Below are 21,006 nucleotides of genomic sequence, written 5' to 3' on the forward strand. Positions count from 1 at the left end.
CATTACATTACTTTACTTCACACGACTGCATATCATATCTGAGTAACAACAATTAGGTCAATGAAGTTCAGTTGATGTGCCAACCATCAATTATAGGGAGAATGAAAAAGGCGAGCAATTGCACGAGTCGCTCTCTTTAAAGGCGCCCAGTCAAAACTCATTTGCAATGAAAAAATGCTGACCTCTCGGACATACAGTTCAGGCCTTAGACATTGTCAAATTAACAGAAGACAGTAGCCTTGTAAGTAGGCGTCGAACAGAGGAGAGGCAGGCAGCTCTTCTGGGTTTTAAAGAAATATTTTGCATGAGGCTCAAAGCATGATGGGATTGTGCACCTCTAGTCCTAGGACTCTCTTACAGCAAATCCTGAAGTGCTTTTTTTGCAACATTCCACTGCTTGCTGACTACAAAATGAGGCACTTGTCCCCTTGCCGACAAGAATACCCCTTTGCTTTAATTGGCTTGTGAAAGGCATGCAATTTATACAATGTAGCTTCAAGCCCGCAAATCTTAAAAAAAATGTGACAAGAAAGAGTCAAAAGTGATGAATAATAATGGGAAACAACAAAAAGAAAGGCAGGCATCTGTATTTTTTTCCCCTGAAGTGATTTTATTACAAAGTTCATGAGGACTTACAGTATTACAAGAGAATTTGTCAACATGCGGAAACAGAACAAAGCAGAACACAGGAGTTTAACAAACTGGTAAGAGAAGACGATCCACTGTTCACAATAAACATAAAAACTGATTAAGTCCTCAGCAGGTGGGAGCCGGTGAATGACTACAGTGCAGGCATAGAACAGCCACATTCACACTGACTCAGCAAAGGTCAATCTAACCAAGGCAAGATGTGCACATCTCAAGAAAAACATGTTACAATTTTTATATGCCACCGGCTTTTCTCAGAACTTTTAGAAAGCTTCACTTGTATGTACATAAAACTGTACAAAAACATGGCATCACAAGCATTGTATTCTATATAAATATACCAACAGTTAAGATAACAACTAGATTCTCTCTTGCAAAGACATATTTTCAAGGCAATCGTCTTTGATGACCTGTCAAAAAGTATGAAATGTTCGGATCATTTCAGTGCGTTTGGGAGAAGGGCCTTCTGATTATGAACCAGCACTGACATTTCAGAAAACTAGAATCAAAAAGCAAACGAGTAAACAGCTTCTACCAATCATCTTTGGAATCCATGCTAAAATCACCGCCTCCTTTACTACGGACACAGGGTTTGCGAAGATCTATGTACACAACACCACCAACAATTTTTTTTTAATTTTTTTTTCACACAACCAGATTGCAAAGAGTCTTAGATCAGTGAGGAGAAAGAAAAAAGAAAAAAAAAACAGAAAAAGAAATCCTTTGCCAGTTTCATTACAGTTATTTGTCCATCTGTCCACAGGAATGATCACCGTACAATACATACTACAAAGAGGCAAAAGATACTCAACATGAAATCAATGTTAAGCACAAATTAAACATCATTTGTCACACTTTGGAGTGTGTTCGAGCGCTTTCTCAGGTCCTTTGACAAAGAAGAGAACAGAACTGTGTTTGAGAGAGAGGCAAACACAGTTAATTCAGCATGAGTTCAAAAGAAAGGGCAAACCTGGTGATAAATTCTTCCAGAAGTGAGCAGCAGGTCATTGGAGAAAAATATGAAAAAAAAAAAAAAAAAAAAGATTTCCACTCATCCAGAGGGACAGAGGTGGTATAGGCCCAGGCTTGTTTTTGTTTTGCAGATGATTAGAATCAAAATCCTGTCCCGCAGTTTAGATCAACAACCAGCAAGCCTGAGCTTTGCCTGGGAGCTACCTCCCTATCGTCTATTAGCTATCCAGACGACAAGTTAGAGGATGCTTCTAAGATTTGCTTAAGTGATATGCAGACTGGAATTGGGTTAAGATGGAGATAAATCTGGCACCAAAGCAGCTGTGAATCTAAATCAAGTGAAATCCCTCAAATAGATGAAAACTGTGATTTGAGAGGGTGCAACATAGGCTTTATCACTCTTTGCAATCTTTCTCACTTGTCATTAATTCCGGGTCAGTGATCTCACCCGCTGCTTTGGATTGGTGAACCAACAGCTCTGAGACAGGGGTGGGGGGTGGGTGGGGGTTATCACAGTGTATCATGGCTTGTTGTTTAAATTTTATTCCCGTCGCTAAATGGCTTTCAAACTGGCTTAATGTGCTTCCTCCCCCCTAAAGGCAGGATATTCTGCAAGTTTATTTAATCGCAGCCACATTCAGTAGTTTCCATATGTTTTCTTTTTGTGTGTGTTTGTTTTCTGTTTAATTATTCTAAGCGCCATTTGCAGTGGCAGCATGATGAGGTAAGTGCAGATTAAAATACCCCTTTTAACTGATTGTAGCTCGGTGGGTGGATTTGCATTATCTGGTGGGTGCCTTGTCCTGGGGGGTGTGCTCACACATGCCCTAGCTCAGGACTCATTACTCACCTTAATTAGGAAATGTCCATTCTGTGCTGCTCCATCCTCTCTCAGAGGCACAATCTCACTATGGAAATACTCTGCAGAGGTGAAAGGTATCTACAAATCTAATCAAATCGATGTTTGAATCAAAGACACCAACTGGCGCTACGATGTAGTAGCGAAGGCTAGTGGAGTCATCATTAACGTCCAATTACTGTCTAATATGTGGTGTCCTTCAGACATATCCTTCAGATTCACTTGGAAAATCTTTGTAAAGATAAATGAATCTCTCAGGCATACCCTATTTTTATTCTGTTTAATAGCCAGAGAAGGCAAAATATTTTACGACTTATTAGGCATGCTGTCCTCGATACAAAGAAATTATACTTCATTTTACTCCAGTTGAACTCACCTTTTGACCTTTCAGCTATCAGCTGCTGATTTGAAGTCTAATATAGCCTTTTTGTGAGATAAAATGATGGTGGGAAACATAGAAATACCATCTATTCTAAAGGGCCTGTATCATGCTATTTGAAAGTCTGATTTCCATTGGTCCGTTTGCGGTGCATCTCTGTTGGGTTGAAAAAAAAAAAAAAAAACATAGATTGTTTATTAATCATTTAGAATTATGTCTGCGTCTGAAGTACGTCCTTCCGCACTGCAACGCAAGCTTTTCGCAGGAGTTCTATTTGCAGTCTGCCAACGCATCAATTTTGCGGTAAAATGCCGGGCAAAAGGGAAAAGGGTGCAGGTTCCAAAATAAAAACACCCCTTTCAAATTTAAAACGTAATAAAACTTTTATGTCATTAACGGTGGCATGCCCATGTAATTACACACACTAACACCATGCATAACAATGGTGTCCATTTTTGCCATAAACACCTAAAGTTTAATTTTGGAAGTACAAAAATACAACATCGTTAATGAGATAAAACACTCGTTTTACAAGAACTCATTGAGGAAAGAGAGGGCATGGGGCCTAAATGCTACTGTTTTGGATGTTGGTGACACGGGGTTAGCAGGACAAATTTCTCTGCCGGGAGCCGGGGGCGAACCGACCGGAGACGCAACAAAAAATGACCTGACAGTCTTGAGATGGACTCCTCCTGCAACGGAGGTGCACCACAGACGGACCAGTGTAAGTTCAGGCTTAAGCCATTTAGAGTAAACTGCATCCATATATATAATAATATTTTACTCGTGGCACTTTAAAGAATCATTTTCTAATGAAATATAAATTATTTTTGAAGTTCATTTTGCTAACTGGAAGTAAGACAACTCGATCTCTGAGGCACCGGCTTTTGCTCCTTCTGGTATAGGCCCTTTAAATTCCTACAATAAGTCTCCCAAATGTTTTGTAAACTGTAATTAGTCCTCCAGCATTTTTTTTAAGATATAAACTAGCTCTTACAGAAGAAAGACTACCAACTTCGGAGGAAGAGCCCACTCCATTGTGCCTAAAGACAGGGGCCGAATAGCGATCTATACGACTAACACGAGAATCCCGTCCGTGCAGTGTAAAGGCAGTCCGAACGTGTGTGGTCCACATTTGGTCATTGTGACCCTGGGGTTCTGCGGCCAAGTCAACCGTTTTCAAGATGAACGACAGGTCACAGTGCTGCAAGTCAGTGAAACATAATGTCAGATTAAATGCTGCCACACAGCTCTTTCCACCAGAGGCAGAGCTCTACAGGGAGTGGAGGTAAAGGCCATTCTACTGTGATTAGGGGTCAAAGGTGAGTGTGTGTGATATTGCGGAGCAGATGAATGCTTTTCCCAATATCAAGCTCCACACCGGGAGATGGTTTCAATCAAGTTTAAACAGCAGCAGTAAAGAAAAGCTTAAATATGCTAAAATTAGGAGGCATTTTTTTCAGTTTATACCAGACAAAATATATGTAGAACACACCATTCAAATGTATTTACAGCTCTGTACATTAAGAATGACCAGTTTCCTTGGTTCTTGGTCAAAATTTTTATGCCTTACGATATGGCCGGACTAGCTTTCTATCAAATAATGTCTAGTCATTGCACAAGAGCACTGATCACAACTTTCAAATTCAAGAGATCACTTCACAGAATGGAACTTGCCTAACTACAACAATTATCGATTACTACGAGTGTAGCCATTTCCATTGTTGTTTCGTCTGTTCAAATTGTATCCTTGGAGGCTCTGAATAAATTAGTAGGTGCGTCAACTAACTTTGAGCAATCATTCACAGATATGCTGATAATAATTTAAGTCAGAAATGACAAAAGCAAGTGTTCATGCCAGTAATTGAAGGAGTCACGACCTCTACAGAGTGGCCATTGGCTTCAGCGCACAAACAACCTGTTCCCACCTTCTCGTTATTTGTGGACCAGTGAGTGGGTATTTGCTCCTCACAGGTAAATTTCTCGCTTTGGGGTGTGGTTAGGTGGGGATGTGGGTGGGAATTCAGAGGCCACACTCAGGGGCATCTCCTCCAAGGGGCAGTCCTGATTGGCGTCATGACCACTGCTGGAATAGGCACTGCGGGAGGGCGGGAGCCGTGACCGGGGGTCCTCACCGCCCAGCCTGGCGCTCCCATTTGCCAGGCGTCCCAGGCTCCCTCTCTCCTGGTAAGGCACGAAGGTGGAGAGTTTCGGGGGGTTCCTGGTCTTGCGTACGGGGGAGGGATGCCCTGGCATCCAGCAAGCATCCGAGTGGCCCAGTTCACTGCACTCCGTCGTGCAGTTTCCGGTCATGGCCACGTCAGGGAGGGAGCGGATATCTGTGGGCAGGTGAGAGGAAATGGCACAGTCAGAGAGAGACACACCAGTTGAGCAACGTTCATCAAAGAAAAAAAAAAAAATAGTAAATCAACATTTGTGAAGAGAAATGGTGTCATCTGAAACACTCCACGAAGCCCACCCCCTCCTTAAGATCTTTGCAGCTGTTGCTAAGCAGTCAGCAACGGTTGCTATGTAGCTGTCGCTATGCACTGTGTAATGAGCACTAGTGTTTGTGCAGTCCACAAGCTGGTGTGGTAGATGCAAGAGACAGCATGCTGTTTCCATGTCACTTACAAGTATTCCACAGCAGTTTGTCTGGCATTTTTGCAATGTATCATCACATTGTTAAAACGTTCAACAGCTATTTATTCCAATTAAATGTCATTTGCTTATATGTAGAACTAAAAATACAGTTTAAACTCCTTGGGAGATGGAATGTAGCAAACATACTTATTAGAGATTGAATGTGGAGGGAATAAGTAGATCCCCTGGGCCAATTAGGAGGTTTCAATCACTTATTGATTGACACTCCTTAAATGAGCTCCTTGCCCTTGGTTATCATTCATTTTTTATTCAAGCCTTTCTAATTAAATAAATGGGTCTATGACCCAGTGACCTCGTTTTATTGCTCAAGCTGAAAAAAAAATGAAAGCTACAAATAAGTCTGCCAAAGCTGTCACCCAAATACAGCACATGTTTCTGAGAGTCAAGAAGGCTGATGTGTTTGTACACCCAAAATCTGCAGCTGGCAGCTTGACAGACTTGCTAAGCAGAGCACCTGTTGACAAGCGAAACATACAGGCCAGATTAAATGGGAATACCACTCAATTCATCTTTGTTATCCCTTCAGACTCGTGCTGGGACTGCCAGATCAATGTCTGGAGCGAGGAGCAGACGCTGACATCTGAGCGTGTGTGATGTCACTGACATGTAAAGTTCTGATTGCCGTGATAAACGCATTACTGTAACGCCACAAGGCTGTCCACGCCGTAAGAGAACACGTCCATCATGCGGGCGCCGCCTTGTTTTCGTGGCTACAAGACAGATTAAATTATTCCCAGACAGGCGCAAACACACAAGAAACTAAAAAAAACAAAATGCTCACTTGAGCATCATCAAAGCATAAAGCATGGGCTTTTTGGAAGGCATGCTGAGAGTTACTGGTTAATAGAGAGAAGAATGCCAGCTTGACAGTAAGCCTATGAGACGTATCATCAGTATTGTACTCATGACCAGTAGCAAGATAATTAGCCCACAAAATGTCAGACCTTTGAGGGAGGAAAAGCTGTATCTGGCTCACTAAAGCTTCAGTCAATCAAGAGACACCAAGACAAGACATGTTATGAGTTTATCTGCTATTAATGAATCAAAGTATTATTTTGATTCTGTCATTCTCAGTGGTAAGTATTTTGCTGTGTTCTCAGCGGTAATCCACATACAATCGCCCCATTGTTTATCTCAGTAATAATATTTGGCCAAAGTAGAAACTTAGCTTGCGCCTTTGTTGCAGTTAATCCCATTGTTTGTATAATCCCACATATTTAGATGTTACCTAATTCATTTCCTTCACAACTGAGCAATGTTCTCACTTATGCTTAAAGACCCACTTCGATCATCTTTTGAGCTATTTTCAAAGCGTTCCCAGTGTTTTTTTAATGATGATTAGGCCGTCTTTAGCCCAAATAAAACATCTGTGTCATTAGAAAAACGTTTTTGCAGAGCGACAGGAGGTCACAAGGAATTTCCTGAGTTGTGGGCGGAACTCTAAGGCCGCGCCCATTTCCCATCATCTATCTACACCCCAACCTAACAATGCTGGTTAGAGCAACAGCATTCTAGATAGAAGAGGAGGAGTTAAAAAAAAGCATGTTAAAAACACCAAAAATGTGATTTTTATTCGAGTGGATCTTTAATTGTATCATAATACATAAACCAGAGCCTAAACTAGACTGGCAAACGTGGGCTATAAATGTTTGACCAGTGCAACTGAATGAAGAGTGAAAAAGAAAAGACAGGCAACTGAAATAGAAGATGAGACTGGAGAGCAGAGTCTCATTTTCTCGCTTTTGCTAAGAGCTCTGTCTGCATGCATCGCGGCGGCAAAATGGACTCGTGCTACAAAAGAGGTTCACAGGAAGACAAGTGGGAGAGAGGTTTTGAGGAGCGCGCTCTCAAGCGTGCCATGCAGGCACCTTCTCCAAAAGGATTTTACACTTGATTAAAACCTCTTCACAGCTTCCAGGAGGTTTACGCCTCAGTAAAAGGCCTCATGTGTACTTTCAAAGTTACAAATCAGTGGAAAGAAAAGGAAAAAGTGCGTTTGTGGAGGTTTTTCGGGAACACTTCACATTAGGGCATGTTTCCATTTCCATGAATTTGAAATTACTTTTAAATGGGTGCATGTTCTGTATGAACAAAAGCAAGTTTTTGACAGGAACCACCCACGTTTTATTCTTCAGCGTTTAACTCCTCCCAAGTGTTTAAGAAAATGGAAGCTCCTCGCCGGCTGCCAGCTCGACTACTCACTTTAGGTTCCAAGACAAAGAAAAAAAAATATATATTTTTTTGAAGATATGTAAAAGCATTAGAAATGCATACGCTGAAGCCTGTTTTATCATTCAGGGGCAGAAAATCAGCAATGACAGATAAATATACAACCAACATGCCAGAGACATGTCATTTTCTTTCTCGAGAGCCAAATGAGTCATCAAAAAAATAAAAATAAAAAAAAAATCAAAAAACAACACAGATGATCTAATGCTGGAGATTTTAGTAAACAATTTCCCCCTATTTCTGTTTCTAAAAAAAGAGAAAATGGACAATTCAATAAACATTATTTTGCGGCGGCTTCTTTAGTGCATTCCATTTACACTTGTCAGCTCACAGCTGGTTTTACATTTAATAATAAGGAACTTGTTGTGTTGTTCTGACACCATGTTATGATGAGATGAATCTTTTCTAAAAGCACGACTCTTTGTATTTGCTTGCACTGACCTTTCTGTCACGCTCCAATCCATTCCCACAAAAAGATCAATACTGATAATTATAGTTTTGTGTCTGCTTTTGCTGTGGCCATTAGCCATCTGGAGCTGTAGAGCAGTTCACTTACCGTGTAGAGAAAAGAAAAAAAAAAAAAAAAAAACCTGTCTGCTCTGCGAATGAAAACATCCTCCCACACTGTGCTGAAATGATCATTGTTTGAATACTTTGTGGACATGATGAAGCAAATGAGTCAGCCTCAGGTTAAGGGACCGGCCAAAGGCCCAGTGGGAAAATGGGTGTTTTCTCATCTACTCGACCCTAAAACCTGCTGCTGAAATAAACCTGCTCACCCTCCGGAACAAGCCCTTTTAACTTCATAGTCTTGCATGGCGTGGATGGGGAGCCAGGATAGACAATGGGAAACAGATCAGGACCTTTATGTCAGTAAGTGAAACCAACCCCAAAAAGCTTGTGATTTTTATTCTCTGGAATCCTTTCTGCACATTCTTTTTTAGCAGTGATAGATTGCATCACATTTGTTTTTCTCCAGTGGGTGAGGTCAGTCCTGTTTGCTTGCTTAAAGTAGCATCATTAAAACAGTAACATTACCATCTCCCACCCTCAGCAGGACATTAGCAACTCACAGCAGACCTTAGGAAAAGCCGCTAAAAGCACCTTGACTGCGATGGCACAACATGCACTCCACCGCACAGTCACAGAGTGGGGGTACACACAGAGCTTAACCTGCTGGCTGACATGCGAGGGGTGGGTTTGCATGCTGCTTGCATCAGGGTGCCGGTGGGAGGTGTTGAGTGTCTGAGGCAGGCTTCCTCATCGTCTGATCCCCTGCCCACGGGCATGGTGGGGTGGGGGGTGGGTGTTGGTGGGGGGGGGGTGCTGCCTCTTCCTGAGATTTCACACTGCTCCTCTCTGTTTGATTGCAAATGCTGCCTCTCCCCATCGGCTGCTTTCCAGTGTGCACGCCACACCAATGTGATCGATGGCAAACAAATATGAGAGAGCCACAGCTCATGGAGGAATGATGGAGGAAAACAGCTTCTAACGTTCGGGAGGACGATAGATACAAATGGCATTTTTGCGCTCCCTGGAAACAGCTTATGTTGTAAATGACAAGAGAAGTTTAGAGGAACAATAGGCAGGAGGAGAAATATCCCTGTCTGAGCGGACAGCTGTGTCTGCAGTGGCAATCAGTATAATAACTGGGTGTGAATGTATTCTTTGGTTGTCAACAAGAAACCAGGGCTTGTATTTATTTAGCCGTGACATGTCAAGTCTTGTTATTCAAGTGATTTCTGCAATCGCAGTAAACAAAATACACCAAAAACCCTTTTCCCCCCTTACTCGCTCTGGAAGAAGAAAGCTACTTGCTGCACATGGTTCTATGTACATGGAGTATTTTTTTTCATTGGAATAGAACCCAGAAGAACAATGGTGATGTTAAGGTGTCACAACACCCTCTGAAACGGCAACTTTCAATGAAAAGTGTATGTAAACACGGGTACATGCATGTTTCTGGCTTCCGCATTGAGAACTCATCAGTTCATGTGGAGTCAAGCAAGTTTCTACTACCGCTTTTGGGCTCTACGTGCTAAACGTGCAGCCATTGAACATGCCTTGCAAGTTAAGCCGTTTGAACTATGACTAATCAGGGACTTGGATTTAGTAGTGACGTATGGTGGGTGTCCAGTTTAATTAGTGGCAGCGCCAACTGTATGAAAATTGATCATGGAGGCAAAATGAATAACTGCAGTTTGTGTCTGGACGGTATTAACAACGTTGATGATTTGGTCTCTGAAGCCACTTTCACACCCCAACACACGGCAATATGCATTCAAGCGACCACTTCCAATAAAAAGTTACAAACTTAAGCTTTCAAACTCTCGTGTTCACGCGTAGCTACGTCCAAAACCCTTTGCCCAAAACTCGGGTAAATTTAGACCATCTTTTTTATACCTGAAACCAAGCCAAAGCTATGTTCATGTTGTAACACGCATTCAAGCAACCACTTCCAGAGAAAAATGCAAATGCACATACATGCGCGTTATGAGTATCTGAGTATAAAACTTTCAAATTCCCACGTAGCTCTGCAAGGTTCCCTACAACTGTTTTTAGAAAAAGGAAGAGGAGGAGGAAGCCCTTCCCTGCTTGTCCAGTGTGAACACCATGGACTAAATGCAGTTTTTTTTTTCTTTGCCTTTTCTTGGGTCCAGCTAAACATGAATATGCAGAGAACTTTCTAACCTTGGCTACACATGAGGTGATGTGAGAGATAAAGAGCAGTGAACTTTTATCATCCCCCAGTGCTTTTCTGTAAGGAATTGGTAAACATATATCTTAAGGTCTATTCTGCACCCAAAAGTCCTCCTTACACCAGCTTCACTTGTCTTTTATTTCCTCAAACAAAAGAAGTAGCTGCACCACTTTATAAAGCCATCCTTTTGAGGCACAAAAGATTAAATGTTTTGGTGGACACAGGTTAATCAATTCTCAGTCAAACTGTCTGCAGACGGCTCTGGCAGGATAAGAATTGTTTTGTAGCGTGAGTGTCAAAGTCTTCCTCGCAGACTCAAATTCTCGGCTTTCCTAGCAGACGAGCCCTTTGCTGACAAACGCTGATGAGTGGACATGTCGGGCCGGAGGCACATCAGAAAAAAAAGGCGCTGTAGCTGCTTCAGTGGGTGCTGGTGCACCTCCTGTCAGATCTTTCCCTATCCTCCATTTTGTCATAGAGCTCCCTCATTTGAAGGCTGCCTTTACTATCACTGCATTTGACAAAGCCTTAGCACCTGCTGACAGATCCCGCTATGCACCGGCTCTTCCAATTGAGAAGCTGATATGCGGTGTGATATGTCAACTAACACTAAGGCTTTGTCAAACTGTGACACATGCACAAGGCATCTTCAGATAAAAGCAGCTCAAAAACACTGGTGGAGGATTTGGAGTAAAGTGTGCTAAATGATGATATGGTTCTTTTTGTGAGTAATAGAATCGTTTGGCTGCTGGTGCGCAGAGGTGTTTGTGAAATGCATGAGTGGAGAGCTGCTTCCTGCTGTAGTGTGGGCCAATTACTGACTGGAAATTGCATTCTGACCCAAAATGCATTGAATCAAACTCCAAATTTAAAGCACCTGACACTGCAAATGACAAAATATACATATATTTATGAGCAGCATTAAAGATTCTGTGTTTTGTGTCTCATGAAATTCACATCACAGCTTTTAGACTGTTCTGTCGCAGCTTTTTTAAGTTAATGAAACAGACTAGTTACACTGCTAAAATAAAGAAAAAATAAAAAAAATCTTGAGCAGATAGCAACACATCAGCTTGTGAAGCTTTGCATTGGATTAGCTCCGGGCCTAATTTATTTAATACTGTGTGTATACTGAATATTATTAGTCAGCGATCAGCGTTTCACTTTTAAGTCTCAAATTTGCATTTGTTCTTAAGGCTTATACAGGTGCTTTATTGGTGCAGTTCATCCTTATTTTGAGCTGGTTCACTGTTAATTAAAGCTGTTTAAATAAATATTGGTATGCAAACAAATCAGATAAAACACGCATTGGGCAGCCATCCAATATTTTTCCTATAGTCTTGTGTTTTTTGACAGTTTATCAACATATAAATGACTATCAGTGGAGGCTTTTTTTCTTACCGAATTATTCACATTAAATATCTTGGAGTTTATATTTATGATACAAACAGTAGACTAAAAAAAATCTACAATCTCCTCTTGTCCTTGCTGTAGAGATTTGAGCTGCATTACCTTCTGCAGAGTACTTAAAATCATAAAGTGTGTAAAATACAAGATTCTTATACACCAGGGGTCTTCTCTTTTGGTGAGAATGGCAATTGGACCACTAAAACTTTACAAGTACAAGGCCTAAAGGCCCAAATCTTGTCAAAAAACATATGTGTCAATACAAAAAAACGTTTTGCTCAGTTATAGTAAATGCACCTGGAACCAGACATTTGGACTCGGACTAGAGGTTTAGACTCCAGTTACATCTAATTCTCACATGCAGAGACTTGAAACTTGAAGCTTGGGACTCAGATATCAACAGCTCTCCAGGGAACAATTTCATTTATTTATTCTCTCTTTTTGTTTAGCTCATTGCTTACAGGTTTAAAAATGACAACTTTCTCTAAAAGCTTTCCTTTGTTTTGAGAATTTAGCAACACTCAACTGCCTGTTTTTTTGTCCTCATGAGCTATTTATAAAGAGTAAATTAAGGTTTATGACAACGGAATATTCATTTTGACTAGCAGTTTTTTCGTTAGAGACTAGGACTGCACGACATGAGCAAAACTTTGCGATACCAGTGATTAATATTGCAATGATGAAATAACTTGTGATTCATGAATAGCAAAACATTATTTCCATTTCAATGCAACAGTTTATGTTAATCAAAAGTCAACATAATTTAAATTACACTGCAAATGACCCTTGTCCACATAGGAGGCGGGCATCTAACATTAAAAGGATACATCCGATTGGTCAACAATGTAAAGGCTTACATGCGATTGGTCAAATGCATAAAGGGATTTGTTTGATTTGTTAAATACTTCGAGCCGCCATAAGATTGTTTTAGCACATTTAAGGTAACCATTTGTGCAGGCCTACTAGAGACTTGACTTGAAGGTACAGCTGAACGGTTGAGACTTGGATTTAATCACCGAAGACTTGGACTTTGACTTGAAAATAAACACAAAGATTTTGGAATTGACAACATACAATTTGTGAGCATCTATGCACACAGAACTTGGGCATAGAAAAAAGAAATAGCTATTTTTCTAAAAAATAGCCTCTGGTTTGTGTCATGTTATCTTATATCCTATTAGTAGAGTTATTATCCACAATGTCCTAGAATTGATAATAAAAAATGAACCCGAACGGTTTTACAACTAACTTTTTAAGTTATTTTCCATAAAATATAGGTTTACTACCCTATTTTCTGGATTAAAAGGCACACAAAAGATTTTTCAAACACAACAGTTCACCTTAAAATCCAGTCCTTATTTTTACGAGTACATGGCAAAGTGTCTGTTTCTTTAATGAGTTGTTAGCGCATTCCCAACCTTGTCAATGACAAGATTGGGAGTTACAGGTATTCTGATAGGTTTTAAGATTACTGTGAACGCAGTTAATAAAGTCTGACTGACAGACGGACTTATCTCGAACTCTTTAATCTAACTTAATGGGCTTAAATAAGTTATAACAAAGTCTTTTTAATATCTTGGTGTCTGGTTAGAACTCAATTTATCTGTCCAAAATCTTATTCATTCCAATTCTAACAAGTTACACCAACATCTAAAAAGTCTTTATCAATCAGCAAATTGCTGTAACTTACATGTAAGAAAAAAAAGATTAGCTTCTCAATCATTGCTCCTGATTTTAGATTATGCAGACTATATTCATTTGACTGCTACTTCAGCTTGTTTATATTGCCTGGATGTTATCTACAACCATTTATTTTGCTTTGTTCTTCGCTGCCCTATTTTGACACACCAACATCTTTGTTGGCTCTCACCATCAAATGGCAGAAAAGTTCACTGGCCACAATTTATTTTAAAATGTATTTACTTTAACCTTCCTTTTTATTTAAAAGAGTACTCAGTTCCCTATAGTTCACAACATGATTTCTGCTATCTTGACTGATATAAAAGCAGCTTTTGAATTAGGACACCTAGTGACTGGAATCATCTACCTCTTCCTTTTCACTCCATCTCAGAGCGCTCATCATTTAAATGAGCTCTCTTAATTCATTCTTCATTGTTTTTGAAATGTAATTTTTTCATTTATTTTTTGCTTATTTGAGGCTTATAATGTTTCTTTTGTCGTATATTACATGTGTTTTATATTTTGCAATAATTAATTTAAAAAAACCAATATTTTTGGTATTTTTTTCTCCCTTAAAATTTAAAACTTGTTTTTTTACGTGTGTATTTTGTCATTTAAAGTAGTGTGTGTGTGTGTGTGTGTGTCTGCGTGAGAGATTTTGCTTGCTTTTTCCTTTTTCTTCAATTCAACTTTATTTGTATTGCACCTTTCCTGCTACAGAGCATCTTAAAGTGCCATAAAAAATAGATATTAGTAAGATAAAAATAGTAGTTTAAATGGTAAACAAAATAATACTAATGATTAAATGAAATGAATAAATAATAACATATTTTAAAAAAAGTCTAAATTTACTAAATGTCTCCAATAGATGACCCCCTTGAAAATGAGATGTTGCATTTTCAGTGGCTTATCCTCGTGTTTAAATAAAATAAATATAGGTTTGAAAATAGACAATGCATTGAAGGTGCGCCTTATAATCCATATAATAGGGAGAATATGGAAATTCAGAGTTTATCGTAAGTCTTATTTGACTTTTTCAGGTAGCAAACTGAAAAAAAGTGTGTTTTCTTTTGCTTTTTATTCATATCTTCCTACAATGATCAATTCTATTAAAACACGGCTGGTTAGTCAAGCCATTCATTGTACCTCCAGCTCTCTTTTTACTGTCTTTCCTTTTTAAAAATCCTGCCTAACTTGCAAGCTGTTTCCCTATTAAATCTATGGTTCCATTTATCAGAGGTCAGGAGAGAAGGAGGGAACCGCCCTGCCATTCTAAAAAAGAGGCTGCCAGCTAAATCAAACTTCTGTCAAGCTGTCTATTTCTGTTCCACAATGAGCAGATCTGCAGCATTTATCAGGCTGTAGTGGATTTTTTTTTATTTTTCAATCAGTGAGAATGTTAGCCGCAGTTTGATGACACAGCACTGTCAATGGAGACTTGATCAGCACTTTTTTCTCTTAGCAGAAAAAAAAAAAAAAAAAAAAACACACCCCAAAACATCAAAGTTAAAAGGGGTTGATTATCTTTTTTTTTTTTTTTCTTTTCACGTTGGCCCATAACTGGTCCATTTGTGGCCCCAACCAGAGAAATATTTGGAAAGCCAGAAGCGCCAATGATATTATGCAACCAGGCTTTTACAGATTTGGAGATGAGAGAATTTAAAAAGCTGTTTTCAGATTTCATAACTATTAGTTAAGATGCAATAATTGGATATTTCTTTTTTTTTTTTTTTCTAACATTGTTTTGATGGAAATGGTTCAGCTTTTTAGTTGAGACTCTTATTGACATTTTAGGATGTTTGTTGACATGTGTGGACTTATGAGTGTGTTTACAGATTATGAATAATAAATAAGCTATTCTTCCCATGCATGCTCTTTTGCAACTCTTTGACCATAACTCAAGTTTTGTCCCACTGAAATGATACAAGTAAATTTAGAATCAGTGGAGTGTTTCTTATACTTGAGACCATGCTCGGTTTAAAGCTACGTTCACATCAATGAAGTAATATTTGTGCCACAACATTGAGAACAAAAGTTAGATTCAAAGTTTCCTAGACTGCAATCAAAATGTTCAGTTTTAAAAACAAAACTTTCTATGTACCAAATGAAAATTTCGAATGTTTGCTTTTAATTTATTTTTTCTTTGCTTTCAAAAATTATTTTTGTCTCAAATCTGGCTTTCTTCCCCCATGAGTAGCTATACGTAATTTTAAGACCAATTTAAGGATCCAAGCAAAAACTGTGCAGCCAGTGAACACGAGTTAAAAGTCAAACAAGGTCAAACTTTGACCAATCAGGGAATTGGATTTGGTAGTGACGTATAGAGGGCGTCCCTTGTATTTCGAGGAGGTTCCAACCATTTGAAAATTGATCATGAAGAAGAAATTAATAATTGTGGTAATTATAATTCATGAGATTTGCACCAGTTTAATATTTTACATCTTCCAGCTGTAAGTGGTGGACATGTGATAGTAAACAGTAGAAACAGCAAAAGAAGAGGAAGCCCCTCCCTGCTCATCCAGTGTGAACACCATGGGCTAAAAGTGCGTTCAAGAATGCACGTTTAGCAAGTTTTTGAACATGTCTGCTGTATTTGTAGCTTCAACCCACGTCGTTATGACGAGAAAAGCAGGTAATAAGCATTTTTGTGCTGTTTACTTGGTAAGTTGATGTAGTGGAATTATTTCCTGGGGTTTAGTGTTCTAAAATAAAAGTGTTAAATTTTATCACAACCTTGAAGCTGATTTTTTTTAAGTCTTTTTGTTCCACTGTATGACAGGATTGGTTCAAAAATTGCCCCTAAATTAAATGAGTGGTGCCACCACCAGAGGGGACTTTAGTGTGTAAGTACAACATTTTAGGATTTCTAGAGGTGTCACGGTTGAAAAAAAAAAAGTGGAACCAATTCGAACTACCATAATCAATCCACTTTTATTAGAGTACTACAATCATATCCTAGTTAAAATATAAAAAAGTGAGTTAGAAGACACTTGTCTGCTCCTGCTTTGTGTTTAAAAGCCCCTTTCCCCCTTTCTGAATGTCTCTTTCTGGCCTCCTGCTTCTGAAGCCCGTCTCCCGTTTAAGGCCTTTCCTGCAGCCCATTCATTCAGTGGCAGCTTCATGGTCTCATGCAAGGAAGATGTTTCATTTAGCAAAGGCTGACAGGAAACCTTTGTGTTTGGCTTTTATGTGCTAATTTTTCAAAAGAAAGGCCACAAGTTCCCCTGCAAATTCCTGCCCATCTCCAGATATTTCTTCATAAAAAAAGGTAATGATTCTCTCACAGATCACTTCTCATAGAATGCTTTTCTTTTGGGGAAAGAAGACATAGAAAGCACTTTTTTTCCCTCCTAAATACAATAACCAAAATAAACCGCTGAAAAAAAAAAAATCTTAACCAGGGATTTGAAACGCTCAACAGAGTCAATCTGTGCAGCGTCAATGGAAGGGAGTTCTAAAGAGGAGGAGTGAAAGCTTGAAACGAGAGATGTAGTCTTAAAGCAAAGTTTTTGAAAAGGTTAGGTGATTTTTTGGTTGGAAGACCTTAAGGATTGAAAAGTATGGGCTTGAAAGGTCAGAGATCTTCGTTGGGGTTTGACCACGCAAGGCTCTGAAAACTATAAGTACAATTATTAAAATCTTTTACAAATTATTCACATCTTTTTGGAAAATGTCTGTGTACACAAAAAACTTTGAAAAAATCTAGTTCTCTGTCAAATTAAGTTGCATCAAGAATGATTTTTATTAGGATTCATAAATTTAGGTTTTTAGGCATTTTTTTGTAATTTGATCGTATTGTCAATTTTCTACTTATTAAAATCGTAATTGTCTTTAAAATAAGAAAATTCAAGGTATTATTTTATTTACATGACTTGGTTAAAGTAAATTTATGGTTGATTTTTTTATAGTGTCATTTATTGTTATTCATTAGTGTACTCGACTTTAGGCTTCTTTTTATAAAAAAAACCCTATACAGTTAATAAGTAGTAAAGGTTCAATCATAGCCTAAAAAATGATCAGTTAAATAATAATCAAACATAATAAAAACAAATAAATTAGCTTTCTTTTTATCTTACTTTCAAATCTAAAAAGATATATTTTTTCCTCTCAGCATTTTCCCCAAGCGTTTATTCCTCTGCATGACTTGAATGCTCTCTAATTTCAACTGGCTGATTTTATTGACATGTTAAGCAGATGTCTTCCGTTTTCCGTTTGTTGTTCTTCCCTTTTCGATTGAGACTTTATCTCATTACTAATTCTGCCTTTGATCATAGACTGTTAAAACAATGGACAGCTCAACCCCTCCCCTCTCGCATTTCCAGATAGAAAGTACCCGCTGGTTTCAAGAACCCAAGATCCCATAGACCTCTGTTGAGAATTACTCAGTCATTTTGTTTGTCAGAATAACAATTCTTGCTCTGATACCTTCTTCTTAACATCTTCTTTCTAATCCTAATTTCTTTTTAAAGATATTTATTCTTTATCGCAAGTTATTCAAGTTATTAACTAACCAACCACATACCTCGGTAAAGCATGTGGGTCTAATGTTGACAGTCTGAGTCGTTTGACAGATTTTAGGTAGCCAATGTCAGCAGACTTCATCAATGCCATCTTTAAAGGCCTTTTGCTTCTTATTTTGCAATTCGTTTTAAAGTGTTAAAAAAAATAAGCTTATTTGCACATGATTTTCTAAATACATGCGGCTAGTTTGGAACTTTTTCCTTAGCTGCACGGTCAAAGAGGAAGGGTTAAGGTTAGGATTATGGTTACGGTTAGGGTTAAACCCCCAAATGGTTCCTGAGTGCATCTGTTTCTGCTGCACACATGCTCCCCTAGAAGATGGATTAAATGCGGAGAACACATTTCACATAGGAGCCTAACAACTAATTGGATATTAACTTTGAACTTGGCTTTAAATATGTGCATCCAACGATAAAATTCAGCCTTGGACGCATTTAAAATATGTACTGGCAATACGCATCATGGCTGCACATATTACATCCGGCCAACATGAATTTCCGTCACTTTTCATGCTCGTCGCACATAAATACGTGCCAATAACGTCAGCCAATAAGAAAAATATCCTAAGAGGTAGGAGGCCCGAGCAGGCTGCCTCTGGCAGCGGCACTCTGTCTGCAGCCAGCCGCCTGCCCAGGTGCCGGCATAGAAGGCCAACTTGCGCTGCCGCCGGGCAGGGTAAGCGGTATCCAGGGGAGCGACCGCAGGCTGGCGACCTGTCCAGGCTGCATCCCTTCTTTGCCCAACAGTAGCCGGGATAGGCTCTGACAACAACTGTCTACCTGTGCAGAGTTGTTGGTCAGGTGACTCATTCATTTGGGAAAAAAATAAAATGAAAATAACACCTCCTACAAGCACAATTTTTTTTTCTAATAATTGCAAGTTTTTTTCGGAATCGACATCTGCCATCAGGCAGTTTTATTATCACAAATCCAAATGGCACACATAGTCAATGGAAACGCAGCGTTCAAAAGAGAGAGGCGTGAAAGGATGTGGGGACTCACAATAAGCACACTCCTGTTTGACGACAGTAGTTGACTGAGAGTGACTTGGACCAATCACTGTGGACTGGTTTCAACATGGCGGTGGCCATATCAGGAAGCAATGGTGAGGCATTTGGGCTGATTTAGCAAGAGTTGGAGGTAAGGCCTTTCCTATGGGTGACATCACACCTCGATTCGTACATAGTTTTTACAGTCAATGCCTCTGGTCACTACAGTGTGGGATGTGAAACATGATTAACTCGGCGAAAAAAAATACAAACAGAAAATAAAATAATAATTTTGGGCTTCAACTTATCCCAAAATTCAAAAGGTTTCTGGGCTAAAAAAAAACAAAAAAACATATAAATATTTATATATGTATCAGCAAGAGACTTAAGTGACCTGTTTTTAACGTCTTGTGGACTACATAGCCTCACCTATGGTCATAGCCAGTCCGTGGCAGCTTTTATCATTTGCTCATACATCATATACTTCTTGCAAAAAGCAAGTGGTCAGGCTCAGATTTATATCAGGGAACTATGTGCAGCCTGCATGCATCAGCACAAGTGACACAAGAAGATAACACTGACAAAATCAATGCACACCCAGATTTAGATAAAACCAACACAGGAAGATCATTTTGGTGTCCTATATGGACAAATATCAGCATAAGCTCATAAAATCCGATCTGTAGAGTCATATAAGCAGCCCATGCAACGGCTAAATAACCATCCCGTAAAGGCGAGGCTTTATCTGACCATTTACTTTAGACACAAAGTTGTTCCCTGGATTTTATTTTTTTAAGTCAGCAAGCTAAAGCAGTCAGTTGGAAAGCTACTATGCCAATGTTCAGAACTCATAGATGTGTTTGGAGCAAGATGATTAAAATATAGAAATTTTAATAACATAAAAAAAGTCTTTTGTGTAACTGAGGCGACAGAGGAAAAGAACATCAGCATCTCTCCATGTTGCTGAGCTCACCATGCCCTCCGTCTGGTAATAGCTTTTCAGTCAAGCCTTTGATTAGAGAAAAGGGAAACTAGGACACGGGATCAAAAACGTTGTTGATTTTTATTATTTATTTTATTATTAAGGGAGGCTGTAAATGTTGGTCTCTAAAATGTAGATTTAGCCATGGGATGGTCTAACGAGTTGTCCAGGGTGTACACCACCTTCACCCTTCGGTAGGCCCCATGACCCCAAATGAAAATGAAGTGGGTTTAGTAAATCAATGGATGAAAATGTAGGTCTGTTAAAGTTTAGAAGGCAGATTAGCAGAATATTTGGCATATGGTGTTCACACTAGACTGTTGCTAGCGCATGTCACTACAGTTGGGAGAGGCTTCGTTCCAAATATCAAAGTGGTGCAAATCTCACAAATCTTGGCCATCCTTTTCCATTACATATAATTCCAGTTTGTCTCAAGCTGCAAAATACTAATTTCTCCTCTGTGATCAATTTTCAAATGAATTATAAGGGACGCCATTCGTACTTCACTACCAAATCAGAGTCACTGATTGGTCAAATTTCAACGGATTCAACTTGCAACGTGCATTCAGTAGACACACCTTTTGTATATAGAGACCAAAAATGGTCAAAGAAATTTGTGTTGTGACGCATGAACATTTTGAATGGAGAAGCCCGAAACGTGCATATACATGTGTTTACATAGACTTTTTGTTAAAGGTGGTCACTTAAACATGCGTAGTGGAGCCCAGTGTAAACGTAGCTTAGTCTCACAAAACCATGATAAAAACCCAGAAATTTGTTTTTATCTAATTTTAAGAGGATGTATTTTTGTACATAGAGCCTGAAAAAAGTAATAGAAATGTGCGCAGTGACACGTGAATGCAAGAGCCCTTAACACCGTTTTACGTGCGATTACAATGACTTTTCATTAGAAGTGGTCACTTGAGTGAGCTTTGCTGAAGCTGATTTGAACTTAGCTTTATATGCAAGCACAGAT

The 21,006-nt window shown here is 39.1% G+C and overlaps 1 protein-coding gene across 1 annotated transcript in view; it reads right to left on the reverse strand.

Annotated features, from left to right (window-relative positions):
• Window positions 1-587: 587 nt before the first annotated feature.
• Window positions 588-21,006, reverse strand: part of LOC101157079 (protocadherin-1) — a 124,466-nt gene continuing 104,047 nt past the window's right edge. The window contains exon 5 of the mRNA XM_011483680.3: window positions 588-5,197. Within this exon, the coding sequence (XP_011481982.1) occupies window positions 4,827-5,197 (371 nt within the window). The 3' untranslated portion in view covers window positions 588-4,826. The remainder of the gene's footprint in view (window positions 5,198-21,006) is intronic.

Source organism: Oryzias latipes, chromosome 14 (assembly GCF_002234675.1).
Source record: "Oryzias latipes chromosome 14, ASM223467v1".
In the NCBI taxonomy this organism is placed as follows: Eukaryota; Metazoa; Chordata; class Actinopteri; order Beloniformes; family Adrianichthyidae; genus Oryzias; species Oryzias latipes.